Here is a 14,960-nt window from a genome sequence, read left to right as displayed (position 1 = left end):
TGCCTACTTTTCTTCTAGCTTTGACAAGAATAAGAACCACAGTTGTACATTGAGATGAAGATTTAATAATCTTTTTTCATCTTGTCAACAAAAGAACAACCACAACAATTCTCAACATAACAACGCCAATCCTTAACAAGTGCAACATCCAAATCAAGTTTTGAATAGCTCCAATAAGGTGAAATGCTTTAATTGTTAATAATTTGGCCATTATTATTATAAATGTCCAACCAACAACAAAATTAAAGTAATGGGAAATTAAATGGTTAATCAAATAATCACACAAATTATCATAATTGCAATAACCAGAGAGGCTACAAAAACAATAGTACTAATGGTGCAACACTCAATATTGAAAACCATCCTCCAATTGAAAACAAAATTAAAGCTAATTCAAGTGAGGAGTATGATCATGATTATGATGGTAGCAAAAGTAACTCTCCATGTATATCATTCTCTCCTTGTACTTTGCTTAAAGCGAAGGGAAAAATGCAAGACAAGGATGCTACAATTTCTCTTGTGCGTGATGATAGTAGTCATGATTACATTTTTGCATATCTTGCAAAGAAACTCATTCTACATCATGTTTCATCATAGTATAAGTTAAGAATTTAAAAATTTTACTAGTGATTTTGCACAAATACACACATTTTTGGTCGCACATTTGCACGGAATGGATGTAAAACTGGGTACGCCATTTTGACATGAAATTAATCCACCAATTGATTATAAAACATTTTCACTCACACTCACATAAATATAAGAACTTTTGCATTCAAACCGTACATGAGTTTGCATCAATAGCGTTTGGGCTGGCAATGATGATCATGAGTTTGCATCAATAGCGTTTGGGCTATGATGATCATGAGTTTGCATACAGTCCACGATGATCATGAGTTTGCATCAATAGCGTTTGGGCTGGCAATGTGAATACAATTATGCAAGAATGTTAGCAATGGCCACAAGCATGCATAAAAGAAGGTAGTTGAGAACCAAAGGCACACAATTTCCACACACATTGACATAGACACTAGGTATCTAAAGTGCACGAAATCAAATGTTTCTTTCTCAACCTCATAAAACAAACATGGACACATTGTCCACCCTTCTCTGTGACAGTCCACTCCTCTTTCGCCAACACTATATCACACAGGGTCTTCACTGAAGATGGACCAATGGGATCGAGGGCGGGCAACTAGGGTGAACGATTCAAAATTGGTGTACAGTGTCAAATGGTACTGTCCAAGTTTAGGTTTTCCTGTTTGTGTTTACTAGATAATAATATCTTTTTCCATGGATGAAATCAAGAGCTACGTGCCCACGTGGTTAGGACGCCCGCCTGTCTCAATGGGCAAGTCATGGGTTCATGTCATCCCGCAGGCGTCGACCTCGGCATTTTTTTGCATGTCCATCTGTCTCAAGATCCCCACGCTCAACCTAATGCTGTCGTTCCCATTGCTCGGAGGAAAAGCCTCGCACAAGGGCGTGTAGGTGGAATGGTGAACACCAGTTTGTTGCAACAAAAATCATCTTCCTCCAGCCCCCCCCCCCCCCCCCCCCCCCCCCCCCCCCCCCCCCCCCAAAATGCGGAAGCTGCTTCTCACAACCCCTCAGTCTTTTTCGCTTTTCCCTCTCCAGCACTATGTAGACGACAAGACAATAAAATTGCAACAGAGTTTTCTTCTGTCGGCATCATCTAAAAACAACCTAAGACCCCGTGTGACTTAGTGTTATAGCTCCTTGACTCTCTCTTTCTCTAGAGGACAGGTTGGTTGACTAGTTATATCTAAAACATATAAAATTACTAACTTGCGATCACAAACAAACGACTTGGCATTAGTCTTTAAGGTTTAAGAAAAATAGGTTTGCTTTATCTGAAGCTTATTCAACCTGGGAAATTCCTCTCTCAAATTCGAATGAGAAGGACACTCAAATTTTACACAATAAGGATACGTATTACGTGTTACTCACCTCCAAGGCTCCGATGCAGCATTTTCCTTAACTGGCTCTGGGCATTTCGCAAAATGGTCTGGCATCTTCACGAGGCCTACTCTTCACTAGTTGCTGACCATGGAGTTTCTGTTTTCTCAAAGAGCACTCTCTAGCGAGTGCCGCCTCACTTGCGTGGTGACTATGGCGAATGGGCAGTAATGTCCTCACCGTTCTTGACCAACAGCGACCATCCCAACAAGACTCACGACACTTCCTGCTCCAAGATCTCTCTGAATATGAGACTACTTGGTTTTGTTGGCTTCACGCTTTTTGCTACCGTGGTTTCCTATCTTGCAGCACATTGCTGGTTCTGTGCATTGGAGTGCTTATTGCCTTCTTCATCTGCTTGATTGTTAGTGGGGGAGTATACGTTGGCCCATCTTGATCACTTGGTGTCGGCTCACAATTGGACTTAACTGATGTAGTGTCCTCTAACTGCTTTGTTTCCTCTGTCCTGCAGGCAGGCGATGTGGCTTGAAATATGGAGAGGCTGTTGTTTCTTTTCACTTCCTGACTTTGGGTGGGTGGCTCACCCGATGTAGATGCTAATTGGATGACATGCTTGCTTTGCTTGCACAACTCTGGGGAGGTGGAATCAGATAATGAGGATGAAATGGCAGATGAAGTCTTCTTTGTTGGGGATCTCGTAAGGATCATTGAAGAGGCTTCAGGGAGGTCCGCTTGGCCCATAAAGGATTGCGCATGCCTCTCCTCTACTGTTCTGATGTTGGCCTGCTTGCAACAAAGAGAGGCAGAAGGTATGTGCTGCTTATTCAGGTCAAGACTGTTGCTGCCCGTAAGTGTCAATACTTGTGCAAGAGTAAATTTGTCTGCTGGATTACTTTTGATGTCCACAGATGGATTGACAGTCAAGGGTTGGATTTGCATAGATGATGGCTTATTATGCCCTCGACCTATCATGTTGGCAGGTGTTTCTACAGTCAGAACCTGTGGCTTTGAATCCACTAATGATCTGGTTGATGTGGAATCATTTATAACTTCAATTGCGTTGACCCAAGCCAACTTTCGACTTGCTGGTAAAGCAGAAAACATGTCCCTTTGCTTGCAAAGACCTAGGTCTTCCTTGCCGTTGTACATGAAATGTGGCTGAGCTTCCCGTTTGGGAGTTGAGAAGGTCAGATGTTTGACAATCTCACACGTGTGTTGCAGTTGCAATGCAGCAAGAGACTTCTCATGTGCAAGGCCATCGACATCTGCTTTCAAATTCTCTCTTTCAAGATGTGTCTGTGGAGACTTATCTAGCTGCCCATCACCCTCTGTGTTATTCTGCTGGCGTGAGGTTTCAAGATAGCTATTACTGTTCTGCATGTAAGGTTGCCATGTTGGACTGGCATTGCTGTAATTTTCTTCTTGTTTTGGCTGGCTTTTCTCTGATTGGATGGCAGCATTTTCTGCATCTGACAATTTACTTGCTGGTGGCCCTTTCATCAATTTGACATCTTCAGTTGTAATGGACGCTTGGTTCCATGGAAGAGTAAGATGTTCCCTGTCCCTGCTTGAGAACGACATCACATCCTTAGGTGCTCTATTGCTGTGATTGAGTGACAAAGATTGGAGCTCTTTTCTGTCATTGCTCTGTTGCAGCTTTGTTGGTGTGCTAAATCTCTCTGGAGTGGCAAACAGAGTCTCTTTATGATATGTATCAGGAGTTGCAGAGGGCATGCAGGAAGAGGATATCGATTGCTTGTGGGACTTGGCATTTGTAAGTTCAAGATTGTAGTAGCCATCATTACTATGGCTGGGGGCAGCATGGTGTTGTATCAGTTTTGCAATAGTGCCGAATCCTAGGGCGTTTGCAAGATCAGCGGGGGTAGCCCCACGGCTGCTAGCTGCAAGAGGATCAGCACCCATAGCCAAGAGCAGCTCTACTACTTGTATACTTCCTCCTTCTGCACCACAGTGCAATGGTGTGTGGCCCTCTACATCTCCCATTTGTAATGCTGTTCTTCCCCCTTTTTCAAGAAGCAGCTGTTTCACGATTTGTACATGACCCTTGAATGCAGCTACATGGAGTGGAGTCCATCCTGCACTGTCCTGAATACATGTCCTTTTACTGGCTCTACGTTGTAACAAGGTTGCCACTGCATCGGCATCACCGTTTCTTGCAGCTCGCAACAGTTCTTCACCTGCGTTGAGGGCCTCAATAACAACAACCTGCATGCATTTCATGGTAAGGTTAAATTGCTTTTGCTACCTTACTCATCTTTGACATGTTTGTGCAGAACTTTTATACATTGTCCTTGCAATCGGCACAAAGGAAAAGGAATGTCCGAACACAAGCTCTACATATACCCAAAAGACCTGACTTGCAGTAGATGTATGCAGTGCAACTTGTTTCCCTGCGTATGCTGAATACATGCATTACTGAGGAGAATTTTGAACTCACATGAGCCCTTTCAAAAGCTGCTTCAGAAGCTGCCTGCTCGTTCTCGGTATTGTCACCACCATCCAGCGGCAAATGTACTACCTCAAGCGAGCTGTTCTCATCTGCAATCAGCAATGGGGTCCTTCCATCTCCTCGTTGTGCACTCTTATTTGCCTCTGCTTGAAGAACTTTCAAATTTTTTAACCTCCCGGACTCAATATCAAAATGAACTTCCGTCTGCCCTTCTTGATCCTCTGTTTCAAGGTCTGCTCCACTTCCGATCAACTGTTCAAGGAGTTCTGTGCTCGTGGAAGTGGCTGCCTCATGAATGGGAGCTGCAAAACCTTTCTTCAAAGCTTCATTCGCTTCAATATGCGCTCCACTTTTCAGTAGCTCTTCAACCACATTGACCTGTCCCCTGCATACAGCCTCCCATTGCGACATTCTGCCATTCGCATCTGCTGCATTTATTTCTACTCCACTTTCCAGCAACAGATTTACAAGCTTACAGTTACCTATGGATGCGGCTGTATGCAACGCGGTCCTGCTGTCTTCATCAGCAATAGAGGGCCCTGTATGCCTTTGAAAGATCTCTCTTAGTGCGTGTTCATCCTCTCTTGCCACACAATGCCTTAGTAAAGATGCACCAATGTATATAACCTTGAGCTTGGCATCAATGAAGACTCGAGTCTGTGGAGATGAAAACCATGCATCGGGAAGACCTTCTGGCAAGGAGGAATTCCCATTCGTGTTGTGTGCAAGAGCTGTTTTGAGAACAAATTTCTCTGTACTGAATGGGAAGGAAGGGGGAAGCTCTTGCTGCGGCTTTAAAATGATGTCAATAGTGAGCTCGGAGAGCGGTTGGACATAGCCATTAGGTGGCCTGACACGAAACTTGTGTGGCGATGTTGTTTGAAGCTTGAATGCGACAGGCATGGTGTGCATCAAATTGCGAATGTGCAATAAGGACTTGCATTTTTGACCAAGCTCAAATTTGAAGATGACCTCTTTCTGCTCTACATGTACAAGGTGTGGCATACTTCCACTAACTACAGGTCTGCGAAGCTTGTAGGGCTTTAAGTTGAAGCTGATCTAGTCCAAAGCGCATCGAATGATTCACATAATGCTCGGCAGTTTTGCGGGATCTTTTTGATGATCAAGGCAGACCTTTTTGATATGGGCTCTCTCATTAGCTTATTGGAGCACAGCGTGGCACATTCCGTTTGAGAGACAAGACTGCATAGCAGCTAATTCTTGTTATGGCAGGTCAGGCAAGGCACCCACTCTTTGGAGCTAAACAGGGCAATGGAGGCAAAGGTACAGAGAGAGTCAATACATTCTAACAGCACGCAATGGACAAAGCATGATGAATGATGAATTGTTCTAAAAGAGATCACTAAGAGAGAGAGAGAGAGAGAGAGAGAGAGAGAGAGAGAGAGAGAGAGGGCAGAAGTGTGATGCAGATGCTATCACATACATTGTCCAATCCTGTCGCATGTCTGAGAGAGAGAGAGAGAGAGAGAGAGCGCAGAAGTGTGATGCAGATGCTATCACATACATTGTCCAATCCTGTCGCATGTCTGAGAGAGAGAGAGAGAGAGAGACGCTATCACATACATTGTGGAATCCTGTCGCATGTCTGGGCGTTCTGCTCTTTGTTTGCGCATATCAGCCTTCTGCTTCGTCGATGTCATTGTTGGCTTGCTTCCTTTAATTCTTCAAATCACGGGGTTCTCTGATGCTTGCACTTTTTGCTCGTTTGCACTTTTTGGCTAGCTTTTCTGAGCCTTGCTTTGATGTGCACGTCACTTCAGGTGGCCCATTTCTGGATCGACGGCCCAGATTCATTGGGTGGTGTGGATCATTGCCATCATTCTTAAGGAAAGAACACATGCCACCCCCAAAGGTTTGAACTCACATTCTCCACCCAATGAATCGTGGCAGGTGCATTTGCAATGACTTTGACTTCACACCAGAGTGTTCGCGAAAGTCTTTTTCCTTAGGCGGCCTTGTTTCCTCCTCCTCAAGATGCAAACCGGTACTACTACTTAAATCTTCCAAATTTGCAAGATTTTTGAACTATTTCCTTGTAATTTTTTCCAGTTTCTCTTCCCTTTCTCTAATCTAGAATTTGAACCTGCTCTAAGTAAGCTAAGCTGAGGCACACCTTTTCCAAACACTAAAGTTCACACGAAGTTCACTTTGTGTTAGCTTAAAACAAGTTCTCTTTCAGTTCACAATCATAAAGACATGCTTTGGTAGTATTGGTGTTGAGTTCCTCAACAAATTGTCGGACTTAGTCGCATTGGGTCTGCTGCTTAGCTGAAAGCTATGAAAGCCCTTTGTGGCACCTTGAAATTGGAGCTAGCATAATATCGTGAAGTTGCCGCTTTTGCGCAATAGCTCTCAAGACGAATTACCCATAGAGTTGGATTTGTAAAGGTAATTTAGGTGTGACAAAATAGGGAGATTTGATTGGCTAGCTATCAGGGCAAGGGTAAGACCAGGATGGGCACAATCCCTAGGTAATAAGGCCGGTTTAGGTGTGCATGTTCAAGGGCTCCTAAAGATAGGCTACAGGTCTATAAGAGGAGATGGTTGGGTGGTAATAGAGCAGCTCAAAGTCTATGGAGAGGGGAAGGTCGTGGAGGCTTTGCATGACTTGCATGCATGCACAAGCCGTGGAAGCTTAGGGGAGAAGAGCAAGGTCGAAGAGGAGAAGGAGCCTGTGGAAGGTCATGGGAAAGCACTCGTAAGGGGCACAAAGCGTTGCAAGCGATCGTAGCCACAAGCTCAAATTCGGTTTTGACCTCCCACATATCTTTTTCGAGGTTGACTTAGCCACAAGCTCAAATTTAGCCACAAGATCAAATTCGGTTTAGACCTCCCCACATATCTTTTTCGAGGTTGATTTCAAGCATGGCTAGTGCACGACGCTAAGAAAGACGCAAGCAGTGCAAGATGCGTGAAGTTCGAAAGCAGTTCCATGATTGGATACTAAATGCTTGTTTTTTCTAAAACATTTACTTTTTTTCTCCAAATGCTTTACTTCGTGAAGTTAATAGCCTATCAAGGCGTTTATTTGAGTTCTTATGTAGGCCACTTAGAATGGTAAGATTTACCTAATTGGAGCAAGCTTTCTATGCGGGCACAATTCCGATTATGTCTACCTTACAATGGTATGTCCAAGGAGCCAGTTAGAACCCATTATGTCATCAAGGGTCAGCTATGGATATTCCGTGCATCTACTCTGAGAATTGGGAAATCTAACATAGGCTTTGTCAGTGCCATTATGACATGCATTAATTACAAGTTTCTAGATTCATTTAGATCACATTTTTCAAATCCTACGAGGCACCATAATGACAACCTATGTCCATGCCACTAATATCGGGTATGGTGATGTCATGTTTGAAGCCATAACTTGATTTGGCACGCCATCATAGAGAAAATATGACTCTTGAACCTGGTAAGTTGGGCTCCAAGTTTGGAAAAAAAGAAAGAAAATTTGCTTGTTGAACCTATACTTGAGCTTGAGAGTTTAAGCATTGAGTGAGTTTTATAGTATTTTAACAAGATCAGAATTCGTAGCCATGATAGCTACCTACAAGGCATACCAGTAGGGTGGATTTAATTCCACACAAGCATATTTTTTTATGCTTCCACTACGATGTACAACTCGACAAGGTCAATTTGAATTTAACTCTCCTGCACAATAGTGCATAGTTCCATAAGATTATAGTTATGAATTTTGGCACAAAAATACTTATGGATTTTTGCACACATGATTTATGATTGACCTTTATTTTTCCCTATCCACAAAATTTATGATCTTATGGTTTTTAACCTTCCATTCTCCATATTTATATGTTTATGCAAGGCATGTCTTGATAATTTAGTTATGGCTATGACAACATGATTTTTTCATTGAGAAAAGGCTCTCAATTCACTACGCTTTGAACAAGGTGATGCTCATCAAATTCTTTATGCACTAGGGAGCAGTGTACACAAGATGTTTTTGTTCTTTACCGGCTTCACTCTATTTGAATGACATAGTTTGAAAATTAGTAAGTAGAAAAGCCAATTTTTTCTATGCTAGGTAGCATAGTGAATGTTTGCAACAATATTTCTTCTTTGCGACATATTGGTGGTATAGGACATTCAATGTGTTACAGTTAAGCGAGATTGTTTCAAAATTTCTAGTTGCTCACTAAGTACGTCTACAAGGTGATCGTGTAAAAGGGTGCAACACATTGCTTGGTAAAAAGCTTAGAATCATAATCAATGGCCTCCAAAAGTCACAAGAAGGAGCATTTAAAACACCAAAACTCTAGCCACAAGAATGCCTCTCTACTAGAAGCATTAAAAAAAAACATGGAAATCCTTTCTCCAATCCGGAGGTAACAGGACTGGTGCTTGAGACAACATTATCTTAAGTCGACAATAGGCCAAGTCATATTCTAGTGTCTTAAGATCCTTCTTATCTGCATGTGCTAACGCATTCAATGGTACTAAAATATGGGCCAAAATATATAAATGTCGTCCATGCCACCGTATCTAACCAAGATCACCTTTGTGAATCGGATGGTTGTGCTTACATGATAGCCGCAATTTTACTAGGATCTACCGCAATTCCTTCTTTGGAAATTATGTGTCCCAATAACATCCCACTCGCCACAAAAAACACACACTTTTCATCGGGTTAAAAATTAACCTAGTTACACGACACTTTTTGAAATAAAGCCGAATATGCTACAAATGCTTTGACTTTTCTCCAGAATAGAGAAATCGTCCAAGAAAATCCACATGAAAGTTAAGAGACATATTCCTTTGGAAAGTTCTAGGTGCATTCCACAATCCAAACCACATTACTATACAAGCAAACACTCTCCATGTAGTAAAAAGATCCATCTTTGGTTGGTTTGCGACTACCATCCATACTTGATTGTAACCATTCTATCTATCTGCAAAAGAATACATCTATTGGCATGTAACTTCATGCAAGGTAGAATCAAGAAATGGAAGAGGAAAAAGATCTAGCACTATAGTTGCATTCAAATGGTGATGATTGACACAAATCCATAGTTTCTTGTTCTTTTTAGGGACCACAACAATCGACGAGATCCACTCCGGGTTGTCAATTGGAACTATGAGTCCGATCTTCAACAATTTATCCAACTCCTCTTTTACTTGTTTGGCATAATTTGGATTCATACGATACCCAGCTTGCTTAGTAAAGATTGCATTCCTCTTCAAATTAATATGATGTTGGTAAAATTTGGGACCCAAACCCTTCACATCCGAATAATCCCATGTGAACACATCCATGAACTCCATCAACAGCTCTATAAGATTTTTCCAGAAAGACTCTTTCAGATCTGCAAAGATCTTAACACGTTTAGGTTTGTCCCTTGTCCCAAGATTCACTCTTTGAATTGCATCTTCCTTGACCCGAGAAACCTTGTTCATATGCTTTTCAAAATCACATTCCTGTTGTAATAACTCTTTTAACTCCATTAGCTCTAGGTTGGGTTTTACCTCTTTACCTGGTTGTTCAATGTCCTTATTGGTACTCAACTCACTTTCTACCCACCATGGCTTGGTCAGAACATCCTCTGCATGGTGCTTCTAAGTTGCTTTCACATCCATCCTACAGATTTTCATCAAATCCTAATTTGCCTTCAAGAATTGGACTTTTTCTTCATCCATCAAACCTTCCATCATATTCATTGGTTTGACCACAATAGTTTAGGTCTCCTCACAAACATGATTAAATTGCTGATAGGGGGATCTAAACCTTTCTTGATCCTCTCTCTATGAATAAGGTATGCTTTGCCCAATTCTCTTTCACCTTAGCTTGCCGTAGCCATGGTCATCCCATTAGTATCTGGTAATTTGTTTTCATTCCCTAAAGATCGAGCACTATAAAGGTACCGCAGAAGATATCTCTCCAATATCCAAAGTAACACCCCGCAATATACCTCGAGGTCTACTCTTCTTTGGTTCGTCATTTGGACAAAAAATGGAATTAGTTCCAACTCACACCATCTATATTTCTTACATGTATTCCTTGTAATACTATTGGCTCCAGATCCTCCATCCTCAAGTACATTTTTTAAGTAAATACCTTGATGCCGCACTGTGATTACTGTAGCTCGGTCATTTGCCAAAGGAGCCAACTCCTCAGGTACTACTTTATTTGTTTCTGGTGCTTCTTGATGTGGCATCATCTTTTTTTTGAAGGCTAGAACAAGCTGAAGCATATCCCCCAACTTCATCTGAATGGATAACTACACAATTTGCTTCCCAAATATCAGAATGGAATAACTCATTCACAAACTCCTTCTCTAATACCATTTTGGTCGTCTTTCTTTGAAACCTCAAGGGTTGCTTTGATATATTGCTTTTCCTTTCTTAATTGTGGTGAACTTTTCATCAGTGGCTTGTGCTGCTTTAATTGTACCTCTTTTTCTAAAAATACTATTGTTTTGGAATTGCATGTGGTATTTGCCACAGTTCCTTTGAATAGTTGCAAATGGTTCGAGACTACCATTGAATCCTGCACAAGGAGAACCTGTGGCATCAATATCGGCTCTTTCCCTGTCCATCTCAGTGATTTATCAGAACGATTATCTGATTTGTGATGGTTGGTTTCAAACTACCTTCCAACTTGGGTGAACTTCCTTCCCTAAACGGGATGATTGCTTGTACTTTCAGATCAAATGTTTTTTCTTCGTTGCCTGTTTCTTCTTCCTTTGTAGTCATTATCTCAATGGACACCATGTTCATGCTGGGTAATTTTGCTTTTTCAACTTTCTTTCAATCATTCTCTGTAGCCTCCTTACACTCATAACGCCAATGGTCAGCATCCAAACAAAAGGAGCAATGCCTTGGTTTGGGTGGGTAGAAATTGGATCAGCCTGCACCTCAACCATATCGACCTTGGCCTCCAAATCGATCTCCTTGATTCAAAGAATTTGCATAATTTTTTTGAGCCTCCTTTTGCTTATTGTGAAACTTGGATCGCATCGGTCGGTTAACTCGGCTATCAATTTTGCTATGTTTGCCAATTTGCAATGTTCCTAGAATTGTATCAACATTGATTGGTGTTATGATTCTTCATCTAACAGTGCACAGTCGTTAGTCACACGCCCCTCATTTTGACATTTGGTACGATGTAATTTTTCGTTAGGAAGAGAATGGGGTATAGAAGGGCCTCTTTATCTGGGTTTAAGGAAATAGTTAAAGCTTAATCAAGCTTTGACCAAAGGTTATAATGCCTATATTAAAACAATTTTTCTTTTTTTCTTGAAAAGTATATGCAAATCTTACTAGGTCTAGTTGGAGTTACTCTCCCTCCAAAAGTACTTTTTCAATTTTCAAATATTAAAAATTTCTCGCTCTTATTCCCTCTTTCCATTAGGAAAATTTTGAGCTCATTTTTGGGCCTTTTAATGGTGCCACATCATCAAGTCTGCACAAAAGAGAGCAACCCAGTAAACCCCTCTAAATATTTCTCAGAACCCCATGATATGACCTATCATTAGAAAGCTCTTGAAAAATGGATTCTAAAGAGCCTAGGTCCCAAAAGTTTGGATGAGTTCTATGAAAGTTATGCCATTTTTTTCAATCAACTAGTTTTGTTACCATTATAATAATATGAAATCACCTTTTTCTAGATCTATATGAAGGCAATGCCCGATACATGCATGCTATATATCAATAGATAGCATTTGAAGAGTAGATTCTAAATATCCAACCTCTGAGAAAGTTGGATCTTATTTGCAAAAAAAAATTACTTGTCCCCACTTTTTGAAAGGTGTGCCACATTAGCAATTTCTTACAAGGCCAAAAAATGAGCTCAAAAATTTCATGATGGTCTCTTCTCTCTTCTTCTTTCTCCCCCTCCAAAAGTGTCTCAAGCTCCTTTTCTCTCCTCACCTATTGATAAGTTCAAATCTACAATCTTTATCTCCACTCTCTCTCTAAAACACCTCAAAATCCCTCTCTCCTCCTATTCTCATGCTAGGGATCTTTTTGTAAAATAGCCTACCACATATCATTTTAGCTCTGTAATATCTTCTTCTAGATTTGCAACCTCTTCCTCCATAGCTATATCATCTCTTTCTACACCTGCAATGTAACATTTAATGGCCTAATAACTTATGTGTAGCGGAAATTAACATGAACATAGTGGGCATTTCATTAGAATAGATTCGTAATGAGAATTACAAGAGTGCTTGGGTGGAGAGAGCAACAAAAAGCATAACACCTAGTTAGATAGCATCGACAATACCTTCAAAAGAGAGAGAAATTAAGCTATTGACAACAGTTGAGGACCGGATTTGCATGGAGCCGGTCCCCCCTCCAAAAGGCTTTGTATTATGGTTTCTCCCATCAAGAGAGACATTGTACAATACAATTCCTTGTGTTCCTTCAAGACTAGCTAGTGCAATGAAGATGGAAGCTTCATGCACCAAGAAAAACACTTAATCAAACACAACTTGAATTATCCCCGTTCTCAGACCCAAGACCTCACACACCTTCGAAGATGGTGAGAGCTAGCAGGGTATGAGAGTAGATTGAGAGGAAGAAGGAGTATCTTACGAGAAAGATGTACATCTCCTCACATAATCACTCATATTAGCATAGCTTAGCTTAGTAATTAGCTTGGTAGAGGAGATGAGCATGCATTGAAGCTTGGCTCTTGGTTGGATTTGCATCCACATGCCAAGAGAGTGTTGATGTAGGCTTCTATCTCACAAGCTTGGAGTAGGTGATGAGCTCTCCATTAAAGCTTGGGAGGAGATAGAGTATTCTTCCTTCACCATGGTCAAGTGAGAGTGTGTGTGTGTCAATTCCAAGCAACAATCAGCCCCCTCTCTCTCTCTTGGGCAAGCCCTTGTTGCTAATTTGGTCTGGCTTTTGCCTCATTGGACCTCCCCAAGTCAAGCCAATGGGTATTAAGCAGCATAAGTGATAGCCTTCTGACATGTGTCCCCCTTTCCCCTTTTGTGAGAGCTTTAGGTAATTAAATAATTAAACTAAACTCTCATTGGACCCCTTTGCCTCCTGGCCAATAGAAATCAGGCAAGCCATGGGGCTTCTGAATGCTCATTGGACCCTTTGGGAGACTGCCCAATAGTCTTTTAGGAGACTTAATTCTCATTGGTTTCTTTTATTAAATGTTTTTAAATTAATGAAACTACATTTACTCTAGCTTAATTCTCATTGGTCCACTTCAAGGGTCTTCCAATAGGAATTGGGCACACCTTGTGGGCATCTGGCCTAGGGAGCTGACATGTGTCCCTCATTCCCTTTGTGTAAAGGGAGCCTGTGTGTGTGTGTGTGTGTGGCTTTCTCTCTCATCCCCTACCTTTAGGGATCGCCCCCTCCCATGTAGGGATGTGCAAAGACTTTTAGGGCACACACAAAGCATCCAATTTTCCCTAGGGTTGACCTTTGGACACAACCTTTGAATTTTGGAACCTTAGCATTTTGGAAGTCTTAATGGGCTGAACCTTAGGGTCTTTTTAGCCCATTGTTGCACATGGCTCTTTTGCAGAAGGCCCCCCCTTTGGATCCCTATTTTCCCTCCTTTGGATCCCTACTGTGGCCGGTCTGCTAGCTTAACCAATATTCTAGCTTTTTCTCCCCTGGCCTTCCCCACATTAAATGATCAGTTTAATATGAGAAAATCATTTAGGAGAATTAGATATTGATTATTATGACATGCAACCTCTTTCTCCAAAGATACAACAAATCCTTCTAGATTCACAACCTCTTTCTCTATAGCTCCCACATCTCCTTCTAGATTTGCAACCTCTTTCCCCATAGCTCCAACATCTCCTTCTAGATAAGCAACCTCTTTCTCCATATCTCCAATATCTCCTTCCTTGATCTCCAACTCCATATCTCCATATCTCCTTCCTTGATCTCCAACTCCATAACTCCATATGGAGATAAGCAACCTCTTTCTCCATATCTCCATATCTCCAATATCTCCTCTTTCTCCAATATCTCCAACTCTATAAGGAGGTTTATTAGGAGAAACTCTATAAGGAGGTTTATTAGGCGTTTAGGAGGTAGCTCACAAGGGATGTCGTCAATAAAAACATCTTGAAACCCCTTGAGAAAATTGGATAACTCTAATTCCTTTTGGTTGCTTTTATTTTCGTTTGTTAAAGCATTAGGTTCATTTTGAGAATCTTTAACAAAAATCTTGTACACGAAAATAGAGCTCTTTATTGACTCGTTGAAAGCTGGTGTATGTACAATGGGGATGGTGTTACCCATTTCCTTAGCATCTATATACATGTCTTTTTCCGTGAACTTAAAGGAGATTCTCCTTTCAGGAAAGTTAACATCGGCAGCGAGGCGATCAAACCATGGTGCCCCTAGGATTACATCCTCATGCTTGAGAGGAGAGATAAAGAAGTCCTCTTTGTCCACATAGCCTTGGACATGAAGCCTCAATTTCCCAATTAAGGGAGTGACTGAAGCTTCTTGCCCCTTGAAGGCACTGTCTGCGGGTAGGACATCTTCCATCTTGTAGGATTGTATGCCTAGCTTGGTGGCTAAC

At 41.4% G+C, this 14,960-nt stretch overlaps 2 protein-coding genes across 2 annotated transcripts; one reads left to right on the top strand and one right to left on the bottom strand.

Annotated features, from left to right (window-relative positions):
• Positions 1-1,814: 1,814 nt before the first annotated feature.
• Positions 1,815-6,094, bottom strand: LOC147454708 (uncharacterized). The gene is made up of 2 exons (XM_086516566.1): positions 4,400-6,094; positions 1,815-4,167 (listed from the first exon to the last, which is right to left on the bottom strand). Exons 1-2 carry the CDS (start codon positions 5,414-5,416, stop codon positions 2,266-2,268), a joined length of 2,919 nt encoding a protein of 972 aa, XP_086372692.1. The 5' UTR covers positions 5,417-6,094; the 3' UTR covers positions 1,815-2,265.
• LOC147454707 (uncharacterized) lies at positions 5,638-7,163 on the top strand. The gene is made up of 3 exons (XM_086516567.1): positions 5,638-5,695; positions 6,193-6,284; positions 6,996-7,163. The coding sequence occupies exons 1-3, from the start codon at positions 5,638-5,640 to the stop codon at positions 7,161-7,163; spliced, it is 318 nt and encodes a 105-aa protein (XP_086372693.1).
• Positions 7,164-14,960: the final 7,797 nt, after the last annotated feature.

Source organism: Adiantum capillus-veneris, chromosome 7 (assembly GCF_014529385.1).
Source record: "Adiantum capillus-veneris isolate H3 chromosome 7, ASM1452938v2, whole genome shotgun sequence".
Lineage (NCBI taxonomy): Eukaryota > Viridiplantae > Streptophyta > Polypodiopsida > Polypodiales > Pteridaceae > Adiantum > Adiantum capillus-veneris.
The sequence above is the reverse complement of the archived record's forward strand: the minus strand, read 5'-3'. Positions and strand labels throughout refer to the sequence as shown.